This window comes from Thunnus albacares, chromosome 17 (genome assembly GCF_914725855.1).
Source record: "Thunnus albacares chromosome 17, fThuAlb1.1, whole genome shotgun sequence".
Lineage (NCBI taxonomy): Eukaryota > Metazoa > Chordata > Actinopteri > Scombriformes > Scombridae > Thunnus > Thunnus albacares.
The window spans coordinates 27,618,926-27,643,683 of NC_058122.1; the positions used below are offsets into that span (position 1 = coordinate 27,618,926).

A 24,758-nucleotide genomic window follows, 5' to 3' on the forward strand; every position below is an offset into this window, starting at 1 on the left:
TCTGCTGACATAAAGATGATTCAACTCTGACTGGTTATTTAGATAAAAGACACGTCAATTATTTACAAAAGGCAACACCAAAGGAAAAGGACTCAGTGTTTGAATCAGAAAATAAAGAATTAGTTAAAAATTTCAGATTTTTATCTTCTTGTAGCTAAAATATTTTAATTTTTGTTATAAGAGACTTTTGGAATCAGTTGATACTCATGAAAGAAGGAATCAGGACACATCTTTTTTTTTTTAATATATATTTTAAGAAAATACTGACAGATGATACTAATATTTATGTACATACAAGTTTTAATAACAGCAGGATTTTACTGGTTGAGGAGGAAATAGTATATACACAGCTGGAGTGGTTGACTGATGGGACAGATGTGGGCGTCTGTGGCTCCGCTTCTCACTTCTTGGACAACTTGGCTTGTTTGTTTTTGGGAGGAGCCCACTTCAAACACATGGTGTCCACTGCGAAAGAGACGAGAGACGACACACACACACACACACACACACACACACACACACACACACACACACACACACACACACACACACAGTCAGGTGATTCTCAGAGGACGACTGTACGACTGCTGCTGTGCAACATGTTCCAGATGAAAAGAAAACCAAAGAATCCTTCAAACTGTCCATCACGTGAAGCAAGTAAACTGATGCATGCACTGTTACTAGATGATTCACAAAACACAAACTCACTATAATAACTCGACGTTTTGGTCGTCAGACGTTGTGTTTGTACTGAGCAGGTAGTGATCAGCTGCCTGCTGCAGCCCAAAACGCTGCTACAAGAGCGCTGAGAGTGAAGCAGAGAGCAAAGTATTTGTATTCGAATAAAAGTGGAAAGAGGTTTAAAAATCCTGTTTCTCTTTTTGTTTTTATTACGCTTTTAATTTTAGAAAATTAAAGTGTTACAATAAGTGTTCATATGTGTCAGTAGTTCAGCTTTATCTCTGGGGAACACCCCCAACTCTGGGACTGATGTCCAAATGAGGAAATGTGCGTCATGTAGCAGGTGGATGTGACTCCCCTCACTGAGACCTGCTGATAGACGTCACAGCGGAGCAGAGGAGAGACACTGAGATAGTGATGTAACCGACCTGTGCGCTGATATTTAACATGTTTTTTTTCTTCCCGAAAACAAATAATTTCTAAAATATTTGTATGAGACAAATATTCGTTAAAAAAACCCCACTATTTGTGCTTTGCCGGATAATGTATTTGTATTCAGGCACATCCCTAGAAGCAGAACAGTAAACAATGACAGCAGCGATGCTGATGTGTTTTCACAGAGTCCAACAACACCAGGACCAGTAAAATAACTTAAAACTAGATATTTATATTCAGAGTCATGTGTGAGTTAATTTACAGGAGCTTCTGACAGCAGAAGGGTTGATATCTGTAGTTGTAATAAATATCAAAGAATGAAATGCCTCAACACAGAAAACATACATTATATTTATTGCACATAAATAATAAAAAACATAAAATACTGGATAACAAAACATAGAACATAATAACTGTCTCTCTACACTTCAAGCATTCAGAGTTCACTGTTTGTTTCCGTTGATGCTCAGACACAAACAGGAAGTCATTTCTGGTCCTCGTGTTCTAACTCTACCGTCTTTCTCTAAGAAGTCTGGTTCCCATTTGCTCACCAGTAACTCCAGTCAACGATGCAAGCTCACTATAAAGGAGCTGCAGAGTCATCAGTACGACCAACACATCAGACTGTGTTACTATCTATCTATCTATCTATATATGATATCTGCTTATTAAACGCCTGCACTCACCTGTGATTGGTGGTTTCTTGTACTGGGCGCTCTTCAGATGCTCCTCCACCAGTTTGGGCGTCACACAGATCACATGCTGACCTTTCCAGTATTTCACCATGTTGAGCGACTGCAGCGTGCTGATGATGTCACTCTGCGTGATGCTGGTCATCTGACTGGAGACAAACAGGAAGAGGAGGAGGTGCTGACATCAGCATCACAGTCTGACAGGATGAAGGTGGGTTGAAAAGAGAAGAGGAGGGCGGCTGGCGTCTGATGATGATGATGATGATGATGTAATGGGTTATCATGTGTCTACCTGAGGTCTTTGATGGACAACGTTCCTCTGAAGTCTCTGAGGATCTCCAGCAGGACCCAGGACCAGTAGCTTCTGTAACTCAGCTTCCCCAGATCAGACAGAGGCTTCTCTGGAGAACCGACGGCGCTCTCCAGCTTCGACAGCTCGTAACCTTCACAAACACACAAACACACACAAACACACACGGTTTACTGTCTGTCACACACACACATTCATGTTTCACATTTCTGTGCAGGTAAAAAAAACAACAACACACATTTACGCAAAAAAAAAAACTGTTGAGTGAGGAGAAGCTCTCTGAACTCGTCGACTTAACGAAGTAGAAAATATCAAACTGTTCTGATTGAAACCACAGAATGAAATAATATGAGACCCTGGTTAATCTACCAATTATTATTATTATTATTATTATTATGTTTTTGTCTATAAAATGTCAGAAAACAGTGAAAAATATTTGTTATAGTTTATAGTTTCTCTCATCCAATCATGTTTAGTCTAACAGTCAATAACCCAAAGACATTCAGTTTATCATCATGTCAAATTAAAAGCATTAAATCATCACATTTGAGAATATGAAAACAGCTTATTTTTTTAAATTCTATTCAATTTATCAACTGACTAATCTTTGCAGCTCTAACAAGTATTGTTAGTATCATTATTATTCATTAGTATCATTAGTATTAATTAGTATTAATTAGTATTGACTAGCTGTGGCTCCTGTCGTTCTCTCACTTACTGAACGCTATGAGGAACTTTCCGTAACCTCTGCGCTGGTACGGCGGCAGCGTGAGAATACACGCCACGTTATTCCCATCTGGAGACTCTTTCTCCTGCAAAACAAAACCAAACAGTTCAACAACAACAACAACAGTTCAGAGCAGCAGTGGTTGTGGTTTCAGTTAAATGCTGCTGAATTAAACCACAGCATCAGTGAACTGCTCACACATGTAAAGGATGATTTATGCAATTAAAATGTAACATGTTGAAATTATTCAAACACTACTGACACTATGGAGCTGTGTTTGAAGATCATCTTGCATCTTTTTTTTGAGCAACACGACATTTCACTGATTAGACAGCTGGTGGCAGTAATGAGTCAATGAACATATGGATGTAAACAATCAACAAACAGTTGTTTATTTCCACATCCAGCAGTTACGGAGCAACATTATCATTCATGTGGAGTCGTGTTTCTGTCCACCTGGTGAATGTAAGTCCAATATTCACTCTCTATTAGCTTCTGTTTTTACTCTCTACCAACTCCTGAGGGAAATATCTGGCTCTTTAGCTGCTAAATGCTCCACTATGTTCACCAGCTAGTCTACAGCTAACTGTGTCTGTTTGGTGCTGAGCAGGTAGTGTACAGTGGCTTTTTACAGCTTTTTCTTTGCAAACGACGCTATGAGAGCGCTGAGAGTGAACCAGAACAGATAAACAATGAGCTGAAACTCACTATAAAGCTCCGTAAAGCCGAGAGGAGCTGCAGAGTCACTGATAATTCTCTGTAGGTTCATTGAGAGAATCAAACACTGGCGAGTACGAGATTGATTCTGCAAATATTTTTCAATCTTCTCGCCTCAAAATCAAAACACCGAACCTCTCGAGTCGCAGCCGTCGATGCCAAGACTTACTTTGGAGAAGTAGCCGACGATGTGCGCCCCGTGTTTGTTGACTTCAGTGAGGATGTAGAAGATGAAGGGCTCCACGTCAAAATAAAGCGTCTTGTGGTCGAGAAACAGCTTCGCTAGTAGACAGAGATTCTGACAGTAGATCTGCAGACAGAACGTCAGTCGGTCACTACGAGATCATCACAGTTTAATGTCTCTCTTTACAGAACTGACTGAATGAATCTTTATTATTTAACATTAAACATCTTCGGGTTTGTTCACCTTGTGGTCCCGACCGTCCACTTCATACACGGAGATGTTGCTTCTTCTGTAGATCTCTTTGCCTGGAGGCTGCTTCCACTGACAGTGTGACTGGAGAGACAAAGGTCATCAGAGGTCAAACCTCGTGAACAAACATCACTTTGTGTTTCACAGGTAGACAATAAGACAGAATCAATAATAATATGATTAAACAGTTTTGGGACTTTTAGAGCCTGTTTACACCTGGTTTTAAAATGTGTTGGGACGGCTGAGACACGTCGCCGTTCCTTTCACGCGTCTCCATGGTGACCAGCTGACCGCTTGTGTTTCAGATTTCGTTCCTGCCTACATCACTTAAAAGGGCCCTGCGCACAGTTACTAACATCACTAGCTAACTGTCTTGTTGGTCATTTACACTTGTGATCCGCGTTTTAAAACCAAGTGTAAACAGGATCTTAGTTGCCATGTGAACATAAACCATATTATTTTGCTCTGAAGGCTGATATGTAACATGTGGCTTTGTTACTAGACCCAGTCTGAGCCTCTGATGTCCACTAGAGAAAATATCTTCTTTGTCTACACTGAAGTAGCATTTTAACACAAATCACAAGCTCAGACAAAGACGGCAAAGACTAAACTTCTTCCTGATTCCACGAGAGGCACAAACTGTGTCTACGACTTCCCTACGTCCTCAGAATGAAGTGAAAGCTGGACTGACCAGGTGATGCCTGAAGGTTTTCTCGTACTTCATGTATTTGAGACAGTACTCGCAGATCCACAGCTTGGGCTGCTTGCCGTAGTCCTCAGGAAACGGCGAGAAGTACCAGGCATCGATCTCAAAGTTTCCTATCTGGATCTTATCCACGTATTTTACTTTTGTGATCTGAGGGAGAGAGATGTGGAAGATGGTTTTTAATCACACGAATACATGAGCCAACTGAACTAAATGATGAATTCAAGGTTATATTTGTTTTCTTCTTTTGTATCTTTAAAAGAAACCGTCAAACGCGCCATCTTACCGCCTCATGTTCCTTCTCCAGGGCAGCTGTTGTCGGGTCCATCTCTGCATACGTCTGCAAATAAAAAGTCCGTTAGATAAACACCAACCAGTACAGGGAGTGACACCACACACACACTACTGAGTTATCAACAATGTCTCAACCTTCTGCACGTGGTTGATCTCGTCATGTTTGCGCTTCTGGTTGCGGGTGATCTTCCTCTCAGGCTGTTCACCCAGGTCTCCGACGCCTCCGATCTCCGTGCTCTTCCTCACCGCATCCTTCACCGTCTTGGTGAGCGCCAGACGGGCCTTACCCACCCACTCATCCAACCGTCTGTTGACTGCAGGCCGAAGAAAAGGAGATGAAGATGAATGCAGAGCGAGTGAGTAGAGACAGTATGAGGGATTTAAGACGGATATAAAGGGAAGGGGAATGAGGGTGGAGCAGGGATGATGGAGAAGAAACACAGGATATCAACTCTGATTATGTAAATATATAAGATTTAATTGTGTGCATTGCAGTCGTGAGTATAACAAACACTTACATCCTACATAATGAACGTAAAACTCCTCTCTGCCCTCCTGCTCATTCAGTCTGGACTGAATAACCTCTGCTGTGTCTGAAAAAGAGAGCAAGATCCATCAGTTAATGAGAGTTTTCACCAGTAATTAGTGCAATTAATGCACCAAACTCCATTTAAGATTTCTGCCACTTTAAAACCTCGTCGCTTATTAGCAAACATACTTACTGTTATTCGGCTGAAAAAATGTTGCTCAACATGTGTTGAAGCATGCTTTAAATTCGGGAATAGTATAATCTTCCAAACTGCAACTTTAGCCTGTTTACTGCAGTAAAATATCAACTTTTCAGAGTGAGCTAGCCTGTTGTTAGCACTGTTATGGTTTTATGATAAACGCCGAATTTTCCAGAAAGTCCAAAAGATCTTTCGCACGTTAAAATAGTTGAATGAATCGTTGGGTTTAACCGCCACTTACAATAGAATTAATTAGGCGTAAATTTTAAATGGAGTTTGGTGTAAAGTTCTCCCCAAAACAAAAGAGAACTGAAACAGGGGTGAAACACGCAGAACTGAGTCTTAACTCACGCCATGTCTTGTCGGCCCGTTGACATAAATACGTCTCTCCGATTTCTACCGACACCTCTTGCTCCCTGCCGCAGCCGAGCACCCCTCCTCGGTCCGGGGTGTGCTGACTACTACAGCCCCCGGCTTCTCTGGCGCGTCCAATGGCCTCCGTCTCGTCTTCCTCCCCGCCGCTGCCGTTAGAGGAGCACGCAGCCGGGATACTACCGTCCAGATCTCCCCGCTCGCTTTCCATATGACTCGAATCCATGTCTACGTCCATCCCGGACTCGGAGTCCTTGCTGTTGTTATTGTTGTTGTTGTAGCTCTTGTGGAACTCGGTCCCGCCAGTCATGGTCTCAGTCGTTTTGAAGACAACCGCACGCCCCTGCGACCCTGCGCAGATTACAGCGAGGGGCTGGTCCTCAACCTCAACAACAAACTGCCAAGATGGCGTCGGTGGTGCGTTTAGGTTCCGCCTCTGGAGCAGCGAAGACTACATATCCCATGAGTCTTAGCGCCAAAACCAACAACTAATATATAAAATAAACTGCAAACTTGCAAGAAGTATATTATAGTTATGGGTATATTTCTACTTTCTATTCTAGTTTTGGTTATTCTATTTATTTTTATATTAAAGTTAATCAATTTAGTTATTATATTATATCATTTAGCCTTTAATTGTATTTGTGTTTTACATTGTTTTATTTTGATTTATGTCAAATGGCTGCTATAACACTTTTATTTCCCTCTGGGATTAATACTCTATCTATCTATCTATCTATCTATCTATCTATCTATCTATCTAAATAAATAAATAAATAAATAAACAAATAAATAATGAATATTAAACCCAATAAAGAAAAATAGCACATAACATTTGCTTTATCTTCTTTACAATAAACTTTGATTTGTCAAATTTGCTGCCAAGTAGACAATTGTAATTCAATGCTGCTCTGATTCCTGTCTCTCCCTCTCTCTGTGCATTCAGTTGTGACTGTACTTATTAGAAATTATTATTCTGTTTGTGGTAAGCACAACTTTATTTAACGATATGTGCCATATAAGCACAAGATCAACTGAAATAATAAAGGTTTTAACACTTTCAGGACCCCCGACCAGATAGAACCTCAAGATTATGTAAAGTTAAAATAAACCTGCCTTTTATTTAATATAAATGTGCAGTGTTTGGTTTTTTACTCTTTATTTTGTCACATTTATACAATCTATATATTTTTTATTGTTAAGATGTTAAATGAATAACAAAAAACCCCACATATGTAACCTTCAGGCACCTGTAATTGCAGTTTACTTCATGCTTTTTGGTGCATATGAGTCTCATTTCGTTGACAAATTTTTAATTTATTTATTTTTTGATGGTGAACCCGGGGCTCTAGTTGCCTGTTTCTCTCAGCTACTGATCCAACTTTGTTTAAACGACAGTCTGGGTAAAAGCCTGTCAGCTCTCTGTCATTAAAACGTTAGAGCTTGCTGGTGATATTTGGTGGCATCCTTGAAAAGAAGAGTCAGGTCCCTACCAGGCAGTGTTTGTCTACTGTAGTGTTTATCTGCTGTATTGCCAGCTAACATTCCCTATAAAATTTCAGTTGCATCATATGTAGCGTCATTCTCAACAGGGCTGCAACTAACAATTGTTTTCTTTATCAATTAATCAGCCAATTATTTTCTCTCTTAATCATTTGGTCTTAAATTCAGGAAAAAGTGAAAAACGCCTGAAACAAAAAGACGTCTTCAGATGTCACACAGTCCAAAACACAAAGATACTGTTTACCATCATGTACGAAAAAGAACATTAAAATCTTCATATTTGAGACGTTAAAAACAGCAAATTTGCTTTAAAAAAAATGAGTGAAAAGATGAATCAGTTATCAAGATTGTTGCTGATTAATAGTTGCAGCTGTAAATTACAACACATGCTTTAAAAAAAATAAAAAAAGATATTAAAGCTGCAATAATAAAATAAAATCACAGGAAACACAAACACACCGTGACACTGACATCCAGAGACATTTTTAATTTGTAGTTCTTTCAAGTCATATTGCATCAGAACAAAAAACAACAACCATCTGTATCTGAGATTAGTGTGCGTGAAAGTGCATATCAGAGACCAGGAGAACGGCGGGAGAGTACGGCGGTCGTTTCTGCTGCAGGGCTGTAATCTACGCAAACCGATGATGGAGGCACACGTTCGTTTGTTCCCTCCTGTCGCCCTTTGTCATAGCACCTCCTCTCTCCCCCTCTCCCTCTCCACCGCTCTCTGTTGGTAGCCCCTGCCGTGACCCCGGCGGGGCCCGCCTCCTCTGCCGCACAGGTTATTGGCCCCTCCCCTGCTTCTGGAGGCTCGGCCGTCCCAGTGGTAGCGTGCGGGTGCACCGGGGGCCCCGGCGTGCGGGCCGGATCGATAAGGTCCCCTTCTCCTCCCGCGATGACCGTGACCGCCCGCGACGTCTTTTAGGCATTCGGTTTCCAGACTTTGTTCGTCTGGAGAAAGCTGCGTCTCTTGTTGCGCGTGGACTTCCTTCCCCGTCTTATTCCGACACGGTTCTGCGTCTCCTTGCGTCTGTTGGCCGTAGTCACCCTGAGGTTTGCCTCTCATCGGTCCGTCAGAGCAGTCTGAGGACAGAGAGAGTTTGTCCAGGTGTTCTGTGATCGGGGCGGCCCTCCAGTGTTGCGGTCTGGAGGACCCTCTGCCCCCTCTCCTCTGCCCCCTCGCCTGGCTCTGACGCCTCTGGCTCTGACCGCCTCTGCAGTGTGACGGTCCGGGAACCAACAGCTCCGCTCGGACGCCGGTTTCATCGGAGGAGACGTTAGAAGCGGAAGGTAGCGGAGAGCCGGGAGAGACGTCTGCGTCCACCGAGTTTCCGTTTTCAGGAGCTGACGGAGTCTGAAGATGTTGACACCTTGTTTAACATCTTCAGGCAGCAGATATACATGAATGTAGACATATAGTTATTGATTCATGCTCACCTCATTGATATGGATCAGAAAACGATTAGATTCCGCCTCCGGGTCGATGATCCCACCTTTACGCCGCTGTCTTTCCAAAAGCTTCTGAAGTTCAAACCACTTACGTTGAAAATCTGAACCGATGGCTGCTTCATCCAGCTGAGTGAAAAACCACAAAGTCTGTTAATGTCAAACGGCTCCAGAACGGCCACTAACAGACCTCCAGGTGAAACTGATCATCGGGAGCTGGTCTTACCTCGGGCAGCTGGGGAGCAGGAGAGCACAGGAGCTGATCTACGTCGTAGCTCAGAGGTTCCCGACACACCGGACACACCACGGTCAGCTCCTGTTACGAGAGACGACGTGAGTATTTAAAAACAGCTTTGTTGAAATACGAACAGAGCTGCTGATATCAGACCTGGTGGTCGTCTCTCTCTCTGGTCTTGTCCTCCTCCAACTCCTTCTCCCTCTGGCGGAGCTCCCTCTCAGAGTGGCGGACGTAGCGGCCGAGGCAGTGGGAGTGGAAGTAGTGGTAGCAGCTGGTCTTAGTGAACGTCTCTCCCTCCTGGAGAAACATGCAGCACACACGGATCCCGTCGCAGTTTCAGCTGATCACAGATGCAACATTACTGCTGTTTGAAGCAGCGTTAGTGGATGTTTTTTGGCCACTAGGGGGCAGCAGAACAAGTTTCAATCACAACAACTTCATATTATCACTTTATGAAGTTGTTTGCTTCCTATTTATCCTTATTATTTCCTGTTTGTAGTTGTGTCAGTTAGACTATTTTAGTGCTTTAATTATCAATTAATCAGTCGATTGTTTTCTCAATTAATCAATTAGTTGTTTGGTCTATAAAACGTTGATCACTGTTTCCCAAAATCCTAGATGATCATCCTCAAATGTCTTATATTGTCCACAACACAAATATGTTCAGTTTACTGTCATAGAGACGAAAGAAACTGAGAATTTTTACATGTTTTTCTTTTTAAAAAAATGACTCAAAAAGATTAATCAAATGTCAAAATAGTTGGCAACTAATCAATTAATAGTTGCAGCTCAGGACTCTTACAGAGAACATGATGCTATAAACATCTCAGAGAGTCTGGTCGTAGATGTTGAGGAGTGAAAAGTTAACAGGAGAATAATAATAATAATAATAATAATAATAATAATAATAATATCCAACATGTTTCTCCCCTTCATGGAGGTGAGAGAAGAAACACTTCATAATGTGACTGATGGGAAAATGTGTTGATTATTTTAAGAGACACATTTGGACTCAGCAGCGTACCTTAAACCCGTAGAGACAAATGACACAGTTTCCATGAGGAATATTACTTTCAGTCAGGATTTCTTTTGCTTTCTGTCGGAGAAAAAAAAGAAGGAAAACAGAAATATAAGAAGATATCAGGAGACTAACAGTATTAATGATCATATCATCTACTTATACTGTATCCTGGTTTGTAAATGGTTTGTGTTTTATTGTTGAGTTTATGTTTTAAAATGTAAATATAAATAAATGATAAACATTATATAAGTGACCTCAATGAGCTGATACAACACTGGTGAACCCAGACAGGACTGAGCCTCCAGCTGCAGACACTTCTGAACACTAAGAGAAAGAGGTTGAAAATGATTATTATTAAATATTATAAAGTATATAAAAGTAGTGATATTTATAAAATGAGACACATAATCAGTTGATCACCTGCTGAGCTTGTCATCAGAAAGCCCTCGCGGGTTGTGAATGGAGATGGCCGGAGAAGACGAAGGATACTGAAGATACAAGAAGAGGAAAAGACATGAATTATGTTCAGAAACGTTAATGTTGTGAGTCGTGGAATAAAAATGATGATTGATGATTGTAAATAAACCACAATGTGACGTTTGTATCTTTCATTTCATAGCATTAATACTTTTTGTCACAGTGTTTCTTGTGTTTTTAATCAGAGCGAGGTCGGAGGGCAGCGTACCTGCTGATCGAGGGTCAAAGTCAGCGTGAGCCGGACGAACTGGGAGACGGAGTCCTCGGCTGTGGAGGGATACAGGACCAGGCTCACCTCCCAGTCTCTGGAGGACACAAACACACCAGCAGCTTTAAACAACACTGAAGCTTTAAACACTCAAAACATCTGAGAACGTAAAAACACGACATTTACAAATTACTGATAATTAACTGAAAAGTTTCATTAGATGAAAAGATTTGTACATACAGTCAAAATAATCCGCAATGATTGATCATTTATTAATAGTTTGAGTCATGTTTTATCCATTAATGCCAAACATCCAGCTTTCTAAAGATCTGCTGGTTTTGTTTGTCTTATGTGATGAGAAAGTGAATATCTTTGAGTTTTGGACAAAAAGAATAATTATTCACTTTTGAATAATTGTGAGGCATTTTTCACTCCCAAACAATTAATTAAACAAGAAAATATTCAGCAGATTAATCGATTATGAACGTAATTGTTAGTTGCAGCCCTAAATGCATTTGAAAAAATGACTTATTATTATTCATTACTTAGTATTTGAATATTATATATTCATCTGTTAGCAAGAAAAGTCTAATTATTAACTGCCAATAAAGAATTATCCTCATTAAAAAGCTTAAATTATGTTGAAAGCTGGAATTTCACTTTACAGAAATGTGACCTGACAAACACTAGACATTCCTCCTGTTCATACTGGATATTAAAAGATCCTTCAAATGTGCTTTCAATGGAAGTGATGGAGGCCAAAATCCACAGTTTTGGCATTTAAAAGTCTGTGTGAAGCTTATATTCAGCTTCAGCAGTCTGAGTTAGTCATATCAAGTGGATATCTGACACATTTACAGTCTTTTTAGCATCAAATTCCCTCTTTGTGTTTCCTCGGACAGTGTTTCCCTGTTGAGCTGCAGGTGAAAGTATAGTAACAAAAAGAGGGACTTTGGCACTAAAAAGACTGTAACATTGAAAGATATCTACTTGATTTGACTCATTTGGACGCTGAAGCTTCATATTAGCTTCAGATAAACTTTTAAATACATTTTTGCACAGAAGGAGGACTGTGGATTTTGTCCTCCATCACTTCCATTGTAAGAGCATTATGAAGGGATCTTCTAATGGTCAGTATGAACAGGAGGAATGATTACAGCAAGAAAAACAGGTTTCACTGTTCATTTGGGCTCCTGACTGTTGTTTTAAGACACACTTGACAAACTGTGAACCTTTAACTCTACAAAATCATAATTTAAAGCCGAAGCTAATGAAGCAAAGTGCTGATATTTCAGCTGTCGACCCTCACCTGTCCTCCCTCCTGGTGACCAGCAGCTCATCCAGGTAGATTGACTGCAGCACCTCGATTTCAGACAACACACTGCGGAGGAAAAAGAATATAACATTAGTGAAGGTGTCTTCTTGCTGTGCTGCTTTCTAAACACACATCTAGCTAACGTTAGCTCGTCTTAGCTGCGGTGTTGTGATGCTAATTAGCTGCATCACAGCTGCGACATCCCGTCAGATTGAACTCAGAGCTCAGTCTCTGTCTCTGGAGGTATCAGCTGTGGTTACAACACGGTGGGTGTCATTAAATTTTAAGAGAAGAAATCAGACATGCTGTCAACAAACTCACTCGCTCTCCGCTGCCATGATGATATTTCTGTTAGCTGCTCCTTCTTCTTCTTTAGTGGTTATTGACGGTTGGCAAACAGGCTTAGAGGCGCATTACCGCCACCAGCCGGACTGGGGTGTAAAACAAGGAGACTATGCAAGAAATGAAAAAAAAAAAAAAACTCCAGATCTTTTTTTAAATTTTTTATTTATTCATTTTTTTTTTTTTTTAGGTAAATCAGTTTCTTTTAAAAACGTTTTTGTTAGCCTCTTCTTCTTCTTCTTCTTCTTCTTCTTCTGTTTCTTCTTCTTCTTCTTCTTCTTCTTCTTCTTCTTCTTCTTCTTCTTCTTCTTCTTCTTCTTCTTCTTCTTCTTCTTCTTCCTGTATTGCGGCGGTCGGCAGCCAGTTTAGTTTATTCGCGCATTACCGCCACCTTCTGCTCCGGAGTGTAAATCAAACAACAGATTTACAATGTATATTGCTTCAAAAACAATAACAAAACACACACACACACACACACACACACACACACTAAGTTATAAGTTATAAATTGAGGTTATAAGTTACATTTTATCCTCCATGCTTTACAACCTAGTCCTAAAATCTCCATGTGTGTCAGCCACCCTAACAGTACCCTGACTTGTGCTCTCTCATCCATGCTTAGTAATCCTTTTAATGTGAATATCTGCACCTCTAATTCCCTCAGATTATTCCTCATCATCATCTCTCTCTGTGTTTCATACCTCCTACAACTCAGAACTACATGCTCCACTAACTCCTCTTCCTGACATCCCACACACAAGCCTGGTTGGTGTTTTCCTACCATTTTCAGTGTTTTATTTAGTGCACAGTGCCCCAACCTTAACCTTATCAACTGATTTTCCTCTCTGTGTGTGTCCATTACCCATCCTAGTAACATCAACACCTTTTTGAATTTGATATAGATGTCTCCCTTGCCACTCTGTACACCACCTTTCTTGCCACATTTGGTTGTTTTTTTACTCCCAGGTTACACATTTAACCTCTGCCTTACTGATATTAATTTGCATTCGTGTCAGAACCCTTAAGTCCAGAAAAGTTATTATCTTATCCATGAACAAACGACCAAGTAGACCATTAGGATGTTTCGAGCCAAGCCAGGCTGACCATCCCAAAACCTCAATGATTATGAGTCACTAATAAACACTGATGATAACAGTATGCATCTGTACATTTTCTGTGACTAATATTTTATCTATTTGAAACTCAGTTTTTAATTGATTTTGTTGGGTAATCAACTGGTCTTTCAACAAAACAAGAAATTTACATTCTGTATGTGATAATTAATTATTACTATTTTATATTAATATCAATGTTGTGTTTTATTAAAACGGTGTTGCAGTTCCTCACTGTGACCACTGAAGGGCGGTTAAAAGTTAACCCAAATCAGAGGCGTGAAAGGTAAACAGACACAATATAAAAACACTTCAGGTAAAAACGTTAATCATAAAACCATAAAGCAACTCGAATGAGGAACTATAACTATCTATATGTGTGTGTTTTATTAACTGTTGGGGGGCAGTATTGAGCATTTTAGCATACAGTCTGCCACCGGAAACTCAAAGAAGAAGAAGAAGAAGTAAACCCGCGATAAGCAAGCAGGGAGCACTTAACGTTATTTCATATTTATAATTGAAAGATTAAACAAATATGGTAAAATATTCCTTTTTTACATCAATAACACCTTTCTAAGACATGATGCGCGCGCTCTTGTAGACGTTTTTTGACGTTACCACGAGACAAAACAGTTCAAAGTTTAAATGTTTCATCGACACAAGCTAGTTTTGTAGCTTCTGAACAGCCTAGAAAAGATGGAGGAAATTGTGATGGAATCGGACTCAGTCGAAATGTCGGGATCGATAAGTCAACCCGGGGTCGCTGAGGTTTGGGATACTGTCACTGCAGCTCTGGTGAGTTTGCTTTATAACCGGACACCTGTAGCTCAAACACACAGCAGACAACACGGAGTGAAACGATGTCGCCAAAGTCCGTTTAAAGATCTAATAATTTAATGTTTTGATGCTTTTAGTCATGTTTTAACCTGGTGGGAGGTGATCAGACACTGTTTATTAATCAGAAGGGTTATTCGGGGTACATGTCATCCTCTTTTCCTTTTCTCTTTGTGCTCCTGTTGGTCTTTTTCTGTCTCTGAGGCTTCTTCTACTTTTCACAAATCCACAGTAAATACTAATATAACACAATGCTCATTTAAATCTCTCTAAATATATAATTTGTGCTATCTGACCAGAACAGATTTGTGTCAATAACAACACTTCAGCTTCAGCCATGAATGAAGGAGGCTACTGTCTATTATGTTTGGATTATGCTTCACATACAACCCTGAAACTGTTTTATACAAACAAGAACATGTGTGTTCACTGTCTAAAACCAGCTCTAAAGTGTGTGCATGTGTTGTAAAGTGTCCTGTAGGTGAAATATTGTTGGCTTTGAATGCTTTAGTTTGCCACTGGAAATGATCAAATGAACCTTTTATGGGGCCCCAATTAGCCGTTGGGCCCCTTTGAAACCACCTCCTGTCCTGTATGAATTTGAGCAGAGCTGCAACAATTAATTTTGATAATCGATCAATTGTTTTAGTCATTTTTTAAAAGAAAAATGTCCAACATTTGCTGGTTGCAGCTTTGCGAATACGAGGATATGAAGCTTTTATATGAAAGCTGACTGTTGATCAGACAAAACAAGACATTTGAAGTCGTCGCATTTAACTCTAAGAAATTATAACGGGTGTTTTTCACTATTTTCTGACTTTTAAAGACCAAAAGACTAATTAATTAATCAAGAAAATAGTGAAAATAATCATTAGTTGCAGCCTTAGATTTGAGAAGTTTAGCTTATTTTTGTTAACGTGAAAATTTATAGAAAAATGTTTTGAATCTCAGCGAAGTCTGATACTGAAACATATGGTTTTGGTATCAGATTAACAATTAAACCTTTTGTAGATAAAGATCAAGATACTGCTGTGTGTCAGAACAGAATCATTGATCTCTTGTTTTGGCTCGGTGTTGTTCTCAGGTGTCTCCCGGCTGCTCGGTGTCGGAGCAGAGTCTCTCGGACTCGCTGGCCCTGCTGTGTGATCAGGGTCTGGGCCAGCTGCTGGGCGGCTGGCTGCTGGAGACTCTGCAGATGCATCTGTCCTCCTCCGTGGTGCCTGAGTTCTGGTCCGGACTCAAACAGCCGGAGAACGAGCTGGAGGAGCGAGACAGGGCCTGGGTTCTCCTCACCACCTTCCGGACTCTGTTGGAGCGACTGGAACCCTTCTTAGGCGAGTAGCAGAAACACTTTTCACGGTTCAGTACTGTGTGAAAGCATCAACAGTAACATCTACTCTCTCTCTCCTCCTAGTTGGTTTGGAGAGGCTCGGGACATGGCAGGACATGGGCCTCGGCGGTCTCCGTGGCCCGGGGCCCAGGGGCCTCCAGGAGCGGGCCTTCACCATCATCAGGGCCCTCCTGCTCTTCTCGCCGTCGCCTGTTCTCCAGGAGCGAGTGCTGGAGTTCTACAGCAGGACCTTCTCTGTGTATATAAACCAGGAGGGGGAGGCCGAGGACGGGGCCGAGGTCACCGACGGCCCCGAGGGAGGGGTCTGTCCTGGCTGTGGGGTCCCAACGCACCAGTGCTGGTGTCAGGAGGCCCTCAAACAACTGCAAGAGCTCAGCTACATACTGTGAGTATGTTCAGAGAGCTTCAATCCTCCTCCACCACGTTGTCCGCCTCACATCAAGACTGTCATAAAACATCTGACTGTTCGTATCTTTCCTGCGGTGGCAGATCCAAGCTGCAGCTGCTGGAGTGGGTCAGCTCCGAGGCCGTCACCTCCATCCTCCACAAGCTCATCGAGCAGCGGATGGAGCAGCACTGCAGGGGCGAGTACGAGCGCTCCTTCCTGCTGGAGTTCCAGGAGGTAAAACATCCGGTCTGGATGAAAACTCTGAATCAGCTGGTGAGTTTCTTCTTCATTTTTAAAACGTTGTGTTCTGTGTGAGCAGTGGTTGGAGCTGGTCCTGGGCTGGCTGAGCAAAGTGTTCGCCAGCGAGGCGGACGGAGACGCTCCGCTACCCGCTCTCACTTCTCCCAGCGCTCCCAGTACTCCCAGCATCCAGGCCGGCCAGTCTGCCAGCTCCGTGCTGAAGCAGTGGAGGTGCCACATGCACCAGTTCTTCTGCAGGATCTACGTCAACATGAGGATCGAAGAGCTCTTCAGCATCATCAGAGGTGAGACGGAAACAGAACTTCAGTTATTAAAGTTCATTTCTCTGTTTGACTGAAGAGTTTCTACACAGTTGTAGAAAACTGTATTTTATCAATCAACAAATCAAACTTTATTGCTACAGCAGCTCTTATACAGAAGTGCTTTACAGACAAACTGATAATAATACAGAACAAACTTGTCCTGTCATTCCTCCACGCTGGTGAATCTTCTACCTTTTTAAGTACCAACGTTAGTTTCACCAAGCTGAAGGCAAACACTACGCTAACTGCACCCTGCTGCTGCGCTGTCGATGGCTTCTGGGGATTTTTATGGTCCCATCTAGTAGATAAGAAGGAATAAAACCTTTTTTAAAAACAGGAAAGCCATAAAAACATCCTGATCAAAAGCCAAACGAATGAAGTTTTAACACTGTTCCACTATCTCGGAGCATAAAAACTAAAAGCTGCTTCACTAAAAGTGTTTCTGCTGCACTTTGGAACAAATAAAAGACTTCAGAGTCGTTCTGGTTCGTATATTAACAACATGTCAGACAAACAGGAAGAGCTTTAAAACCAGTGTAACCAGTGTTCTCTCCTTCTGGTCCCAGTCAGCACTCAAGCAGCAGAGTTAAGCTAACAGTTTCCCCCCGTTTCCAGTGTCTGTGCTAAGCTAAGCTAAGCTAACTACATTTGAACATCTTCTCATCGGACTCTCAGTACAACGGCTAACAAGTAGATTTCCCAAAACATCATATTTAGTTTTGTTTTTCTATTTTTCCTGCTTATTTCTGTTACAATTAATAATAAACATGAGAATAATCTGTTATTGTTCATTGCTTTGCTGCAGCTGCTGCAGCTGGAGAGCAACGTCAACATTTCTTTAGTTTATCAGAGTTTAACTGTAACTCAGCTGATGTCCGACTGAACCCATCATTACGTCTGTCGTCCAGATCAGACTATTCTAGTCGATCTATAAAGTATAGATTAATATGCACAGTTTCATATCATGTCTTTATTTCCACGTTTCTTTTAGATTTCCCAGAATCCAAAGCTGCCATTGAGGATCTGAAGTTTTGTTTGGAACGAACCAATCAGAGACAGCAGCTCCTCACGTCGCTCAAATCTGCCTTCGAGAGTCGTCTGCTGCACCCGGGTGAGGCGTTCAGACAGTAAACCTCATGAAACCTCAGCAAACACAGACGATATCTAATATTTTAGATATTTGAAGGTTTAGTGTTTATATTCTTCAGTATTTCTACCGTGAAAAGATTTTAAAATCATTTCAATTTATTTGAAGTCTTATTAAGTTTATTTCGTGCCGTCAGGTGTTCACACATCTGACATCCTCACCGTCTACATCTCGGCCATCAAGGCCCTCAGAGAGCTGGACCCCTCCATGGTCATCCTGCAGGTCGCCTGCCAACCCATCCGCAAATACCTCAGGTCCGTTCATTATACACATATTTATTTATTTATTTATTTATTTATAAGTTCATGTGGAGGGAAATGTTGTAATCTTGCTCGATATAAAGTTAAACTGCTTTAGGTTACAAAGAGTTTTACAGCAATAAAAAAACTAAATAAATGAATGAAAAATACAATATTAGACGTAGAAACACAACACAAGTAAATCAGATGAAATAAGGAAGCTGTTAGAGTCGAGTGGTGCGTTTCAGGACTCGGGAGGACACGGTGAGGCAGATCGTTGCCGGTCTGACCGGAGACGCCGAGGGCTGCACCGATCTGGCCTCCGAGCTGTCCAGAGGAGACCCGGTCACTCTGGAGATGCAGGACAGCGACGAGGAAGGCAACGACCCGGAGGACTGGACCCCAGACCCGACCGACGCCGTCCCCGGTCAGTGAATGCATCACGTGTTTAAAGTCACTGCCTCTGTCTGCTGTTTGGTCAAACCGAAGCAGCTCAGACGTATGATCCTGAAACGTGTATGAAATAGTTTTCTACATGGTTTAAACTTCATTTAAAGAGTCTGACGTGTGGTTGTTAACGTTTGTCAGATAAGACGGGTTCGAAGCGTCGTTCGTCAGACATCATCAGCCTGCTGGTCAGCATCTACGGCAGTAAAGACATCTTCATAGACGAGTACAGAGCCATCCTGGCTGACAGACTGCTGCACCAACTCAACTACAACACAGCCAGGTACCACGTCAGCAAACACACACCCGAGCAGCAACAACACACCCGAGCAGCGAACTGAGCAGCGTTGTGTTGGCGTGTGATGTGAAAATGAGACGCTGTGCTGAAAAACACTGAAAAAAGTCAAAGATACAAGACTCTAGTCCCAGAATGCTTTGCTGTAAGAAACATCCAATCAGAACGCTTTGAGTTAAAATCAAACAAATAAACACAAACAACAAGAAACACAAGCAGGGAGTCATAGAAGGACCTTTAACTGAATAATAAACATACAGAAATATGAGAGAAAACTAAAGTCACACTGTTAACAAGCTGTTTTTAAAGGATTTAAAGGATGAAAACATTAAACACAGTGAGAAGAGTGAGAAGAGTAGTTTGATATATTTGGACCTCTGGTTGTGAAGATGAAGAGCAGATGATTGTCCGGTTGAGTCGGAGTGAATCTGAGAGTTAGATTCAAAAATAAACCCTGAAATCATCTTGAATATTTCTCCTACTTGACATTATATCTTTATATATAAATATAAAAGTACAGATTAGACACACAGCTTCAGATTCTGATGTGTTTCTAACAGCATTAGATGGAACGATCGACGTGTTTATGACACGTGACCGTTTATCATCAGGAGATGTTTGCAGGGTTAAAAATGACATTTAATATCCATTTATAATATGAGTTTAATCACATTCGGCTGACGTGCGACAGCGTCCGTGTTTGGTTTGTTTTCAGGTGTATTATTAATTACCCAGTCAGATATATCAGATGTTGACATGAAACTAGTAAATACGATAACTCTGATGGGACATGAACGCAGCATTATAGCGTGTTTACATCATCAGACAGTTCAAGATGGATTTATGATTGAAGAGTTGGTGGTTTGAGGGTTAAATATAGTGTGTATTGATAATAAAGCACCGTACAGTTATTACAAGTTAAAACTGGAATTATGGAAACTAATGTTGTGAAGTTGGAGGTTGAGCTTCAATAACTTTATTAGAAAAATGATAAATTGATGAATTCTAAAGCAGCAGCAGCAGCTTTGTGGGAATATTTTGTTCCTGATTGTAGAGACAAAGTGTTTTCATATGAACTCAGCTGCTGAGGCTCATGGGTATTGTAGTATTTGAAGTACTGTACTGTGGTGTTTCCAGGGAGATCCGTAACGTGGAGCTGCTGAAGCTGCGGTTCGGGGAGTCTCACATGCACTACTGCGAGGTCATGCTGAAGGTACGTTTTTTAACATCGAACGCTCCGCCTGGCGCTCCTCGCGGAGAGAGAGATTCACTGACCGCGCCTCCCTCTCCGAACAGGACATGGCCGACTCCCGCAGGATCAACAGTAACATCCGCGAGGAGGAGTCGAGGCTGAGCGAGGAGGAGCAGCCGCCGCTGTCCCTGTCGGCCATCATCCTGTCCTCCGAGTTCTGGCCGTCGCTGAAGGAGGAGAAGCTGGAGCTGCCGCCGCTGGCCTGCCAGGCCATGGAGGCCTACACGCACCGCTACGAGAAACTCAAGGTGCCGCTCGACTCCCGGCCGCACCGGCGGTGCTTTCACATGTGTTTTAAGGAACATTTCTTTCAATTCACTTCAATGCAACATGAAAATCAACCTGCAGAGTTTGTTGAATGTGTGAAAACTGCTGCAGATAGTTTCCACCTTCACTGGCGGTGCGTTCAAGGACACGACAGCAGCTGCTCTGTCAGATTTGGAAGCAGAACAGCAACGTTTCTGACAAACACGCTGCATCTCACACAAACAACCGACCGTCCTTGAACACACCGCTACAAAAACTTTACTGTTCTTTTACTTTTTATTGTAGTTACACTTTTTGTTCTGTCTGTCTGGCTCTTATAAGGTCATGCTCGCTGACATTTTGAGTTCTCTCTCTGTAATTAAACACACATCACGTAGGTGCAGAGCTATTAGAAGACAGCGGAAAGAGAATAACACCCACACACTCACTGCGAAGCCACAAAAACACTTTGACCTGACGAAGATCTGACGAAGATCTAAATCTGTTTTTATTAAAATGTGAATTGTGGCTTTTGGAGTAAGTGTGCAGGAGTTCATCATTTATTTCTCACTCACTATTTTTACACTGATCTGTATTGAAACTGTATTTTCGGTCTCAACTATCAGCTGTGGTGCCGTGTCGTGTCGTTCTGTCGTTCTTCTTCTCTGACGGCGGTTCGTGTGTCGGTGTGTGTTTCAGGCCATGAGGACGCTGAGCTGGAAGCCTCATCTGGGTTCAGTCACTCTGGACGTGGAGCTGGAGGACCGAACGCTCAGCAACCTCACCGTCTCCCCGATCCACGCCGCCATCATCCTGCACTTCCAGGAGAAAAGTAACATGGTTTCATTTTTAAGTCTGACGTCTCGGGTTTTGTTTTTCCATCTAAAGCAGAGACGACGCGTCAGTGGAAGCTCCCAGACTTTGATGTGCATCCTGTTGTCTGTGTGCGAGATGAGTCACCGACATATCTGCTAAATACCAGAACACACACACAAACACACACAAACACACACACACACACACACATTGAAATCCTGCAGCTGCTTCACAGTAAATAAACGTGATTCTGGTTCAAACACAGAATCATCAGTCGGTGTCACGGAGTCGATTTTACATAAAATGAAACTTAAACTAAACAGTTTCTACAAAACAACAGCAGCAGAATATTTGAGTTTATGATATAAGTCATTAAAATCAGAATATTTTATAATAAATCACGGGGTTCATTTGGTCCCAGTCTTTTTCCAGCCCTCAGCGTTAGATCACAGCTGCAGCAGGAAGCACACGGAGTAACTTTGATTAATGGTTCCATGTTTACACCACGAGTCTGACGACTGCTGAAAGTATTTCAGAGGAAAGTAAACTCTGCTTCAGCTGCATCGTCTCTCTGCTTCAACTGGAAACTGTTGATGATCTGTAGAGTTAAAAAAAAACCCGATTAGCTTTAATTTGGGCCTTGAACTCATCACCCGGCTCTATAATAATATAAATGTTCTGTAGAGTAACGTTGCTTTACACTAAATTCACAGAATGTTTGATCATTAAAACTGGTTTAAAGATATGAAAACACTTATTTATAGATGTAATTATTATTCTTAGAGATCTTCTTTTTAAATGATGCATAAGATGAAAGAAGTAAAATAACCGGGGCGGCTGTCGGTCGTCCCATCAGGTTCGTGGACGCTGGAGGAGCTGAGCGGGAAACTGGGCGCCCCGAAGGAGCTGGTGCACAGGAAGCTGGCTCTGTGGCAGCAGCACGGCGTGCTGAGGGAGGAGGCGGGCGGCCGCTACTACGTGGTGGAGACGGGCTCGTCCAAAGAGAAGATGGAGAGAGGCGTGATGCTGATAGACAGCGACGAGGAGAGAGACTCCAACACCACCACGCAGTCCGAGCAGAGAGAGGAGAAGCTGCAGGTCGGTTCAACCGTCACACGCTCATCACACAAATAATCATAAAACCAATAAAACACAAATGAAATAAAAACTAGATCAGATATTCTAAGCAGTACTGTCCTGGTGTGTGCAGTTGTTCTGGGCCTACATCCAGGCCATGCTGACCAACCTGGACTCCATGACGCTGGACCGCATCCACTCCATGCTCCGGATGTTCGTCGCCACGGGACCCGTCGTCACGGAGATGGACGTCAACGAGCTGGAGGCCTTCCTGCAGAGGAAGGTCAGGGAGCATCAGCTGATGGTCTCCGCAGGCGTCTACAGACTGCCAAAAGCCAACTGAAGGAGGAGGAGGAGGAGGAGGAGGAGGAGGAAGAGGAGAAAACTGTTGAATGGTGTGACGGTGCATTCACACGCTGTGGGAAATATCGCTTACGTCAGTTTTTACTGTCACTGTTTGTTTTTCAGATGAATTCTGATCAGTCGCTGACACAACGATATGTCGAACCGGAGTTTCCCACGTTACCTGAATGCAGCATCGTTTTATGAGGGCTCGTCTTCTTCTTCGTTGGTTGACGCTGCATCTGGGAATGTTTTGTTGTTGTGAAGCCTATTGGTGTTGAACACTGATGTATTATAATTATAAAAGCTCTTTACTGTCTAACGTGTGTTTGTCTGAACTGAATCGTCTGCTGCACGTTTCCTTCCGTCTCCCATTTTTTTTCATTTCATTGCAGAAGCGTGAAAAGTTTCCAGCTGTGGAGTTCAGCAGTTATTATATTAACGCTGCAGGTTTAACATTTATCTACAGTCTGAAACACAGAATCTGTCTCTGAAGGCACATTTAAGACTCTTTATTCCCAAACGTTGCTGCATTTTTTCTGCAGCAGCTGGATGCTCTAAAGCAGATGTTCCCCCTCAGTGCCCCCCCCCCCCCCCCTTCACTGACACCCACCGTCATGCTACAAATGTGTTTATTTGAATTGATTCATGTAGTTTAACACTGATAGTTACATAAAAATTGACTTTTTTTACAGTATTTATTTCATATAATCATTAAATCATCCCTGAGCATCGATCAGCTGCTTTGAGTTTAATATTTTAACTGTTTATTCATAAATCTAAACAATCCATTTGAATTATTATATTGGTTAAATTAGACATAACAGTTTACGACATTCAGATATTTAAACTATCATTTATCCACAACTTTATACAAACTGTTCAGATGTTTCTACACTTAAAGCTCGTTTTCATTCATATTAAATCTGAACAGGAAGTTTTATTTTGATAGTTTAGCTGCTTCAGAGTTTATAATGTGACTGATAAGAGCAGCTGACTGAAACATTCATTTAACAGCTTTTACGTCTCCGTCAGTCTGTGATTATTCAATGTTCACTTCAACTTTCAAAACAGAATGAGACGTGAAGAGTTTACATCGAGGTTTGATGAAGAACAGCCGTGATGTTAAAAGTCCGTCAGTGATCCAAACTGCATTTTTCCAGAGTCACAGTTTAAAACATCCCTCATTTATTAACTCACCTGCCATCAAATAAACTTTACAAAGTTCATTATCATTCAGTTTTTCCCAAAATCCCAACATGACCTGCAGCGTATGAGCTGGTCCCAGTGAGTCTCTCAGACTGAAGACTGGTTTCTCCAAACTCGACCAGTTAGAAGCAACTTTTATCCTGAAGATGTTTGTCAGTTCGACGCCTGATGAAACATCTGAGGGTTCAGTTAAATGACATGTTCACAATTTATTCAAGTACCTGAAAACAGCAGTCAGGTGTCCATAGTAACAGTGAAAGAGGTTTTCCTCGCTGTAATCATTCCTCCTGTTCATACTGGATATTAAAAGATCCTTCAAATGTGCTTTCAATGTAAGTGATGGAGACCAAAATCCACAGTGTGTCCACACAGTCATTTAAAAGTCTGTGTGAAGCTTCTGTTCAGCTTCAGCAGTCTGAGTTAGTCATATCAAGTGGATATCTGACACATTTACAGTCTTTTTAGCATCAAATTCCCTCTTTGTGTTTCCTCGGACAGTGTTTCCCTGTTGAGCTGCAGGTGGAAGTATAGTAACAAAAAGAGGAACTTTGGCACTAAAAAGACTGTAACGTTGAAAGATATCTACTTGATTTGACTCATCTGGATGCTGAAGCTTCATATCAGCTTCAGATAAACTTTGAAATACATTTTTGCACAGAAGGAGGACTGTGGATTTTGTCCTCCATCACTTCCATTGTAAGGTCATTATGAAGGGATCTTCTAATGGTCAGTATGAACAGGAGGAATGATTACAGCAAGAAGAACAGCTTTCAATGACTGTTGTTTTAAGAC

The 24,758-nt window shown here is 41.8% G+C and overlaps 3 protein-coding genes across 3 annotated transcripts; 1 reads left to right on the plus strand and 2 right to left on the minus strand.

The window, feature by feature from the left end:
* Positions 1–219: 219 nt before the first annotated feature.
* On the minus strand, positions 220–6,506 carry kat8 (K(lysine) acetyltransferase 8). Its single transcript, XM_044331080.1, has 11 exons — positions 6,075–6,506; positions 5,514–5,588; positions 5,131–5,309; positions 4,988–5,041; positions 4,687–4,851; positions 3,990–4,079; positions 3,732–3,872; positions 2,837–2,930; positions 2,101–2,251; positions 1,803–1,957; positions 220–465 (listed from the first exon to the last, which is right to left on the minus strand). Exons 1-11 carry the CDS (start codon positions 6,403–6,405, stop codon positions 401–403), a joined length of 1,500 nt encoding a protein of 499 aa, XP_044187015.1. The 5' UTR covers positions 6,406–6,506; the 3' UTR covers positions 220–400.
* Positions 6,507–8,070: 1,564 nt separating this feature from the next.
* Positions 8,071–12,757, minus strand: rnf25 (ring finger protein 25). Its single transcript, XM_044331083.1, has 10 exons — positions 12,628–12,757; positions 12,301–12,372; positions 10,992–11,088; positions 10,727–10,794; positions 10,561–10,630; positions 10,310–10,381; positions 9,436–9,582; positions 9,274–9,363; positions 9,039–9,176; positions 8,071–8,955 (listed from the first exon to the last, which is right to left on the minus strand). Exons 1-10 carry the CDS (start codon positions 12,642–12,644, stop codon positions 8,287–8,289), a joined length of 1,440 nt encoding a protein of 479 aa, XP_044187018.1. The 5' UTR covers positions 12,645–12,757; the 3' UTR covers positions 8,071–8,286.
* Positions 12,758–14,188: 1,431 nt separating this feature from the next.
* Positions 14,189–23,076, plus strand: anapc2 (anaphase promoting complex subunit 2). The gene is made up of 14 exons (XM_044331063.1): positions 14,189–14,555; positions 15,679–15,928; positions 16,009–16,330; positions 16,435–16,567; positions 16,653–16,878; positions 17,888–18,007; positions 18,180–18,297; positions 18,531–18,709; positions 18,871–19,012; positions 20,162–20,237; positions 20,321–20,524; positions 21,222–21,354; positions 22,195–22,436; positions 22,549–23,076. The coding sequence occupies exons 1-14, from the start codon at positions 14,457–14,459 to the stop codon at positions 22,756–22,758; spliced, it is 2,454 nt and encodes an 817-aa protein (XP_044186998.1). The 5' UTR covers positions 14,189–14,456; the 3' UTR covers positions 22,759–23,076.
* Positions 23,077–24,758: the final 1,682 nt, after the last annotated feature.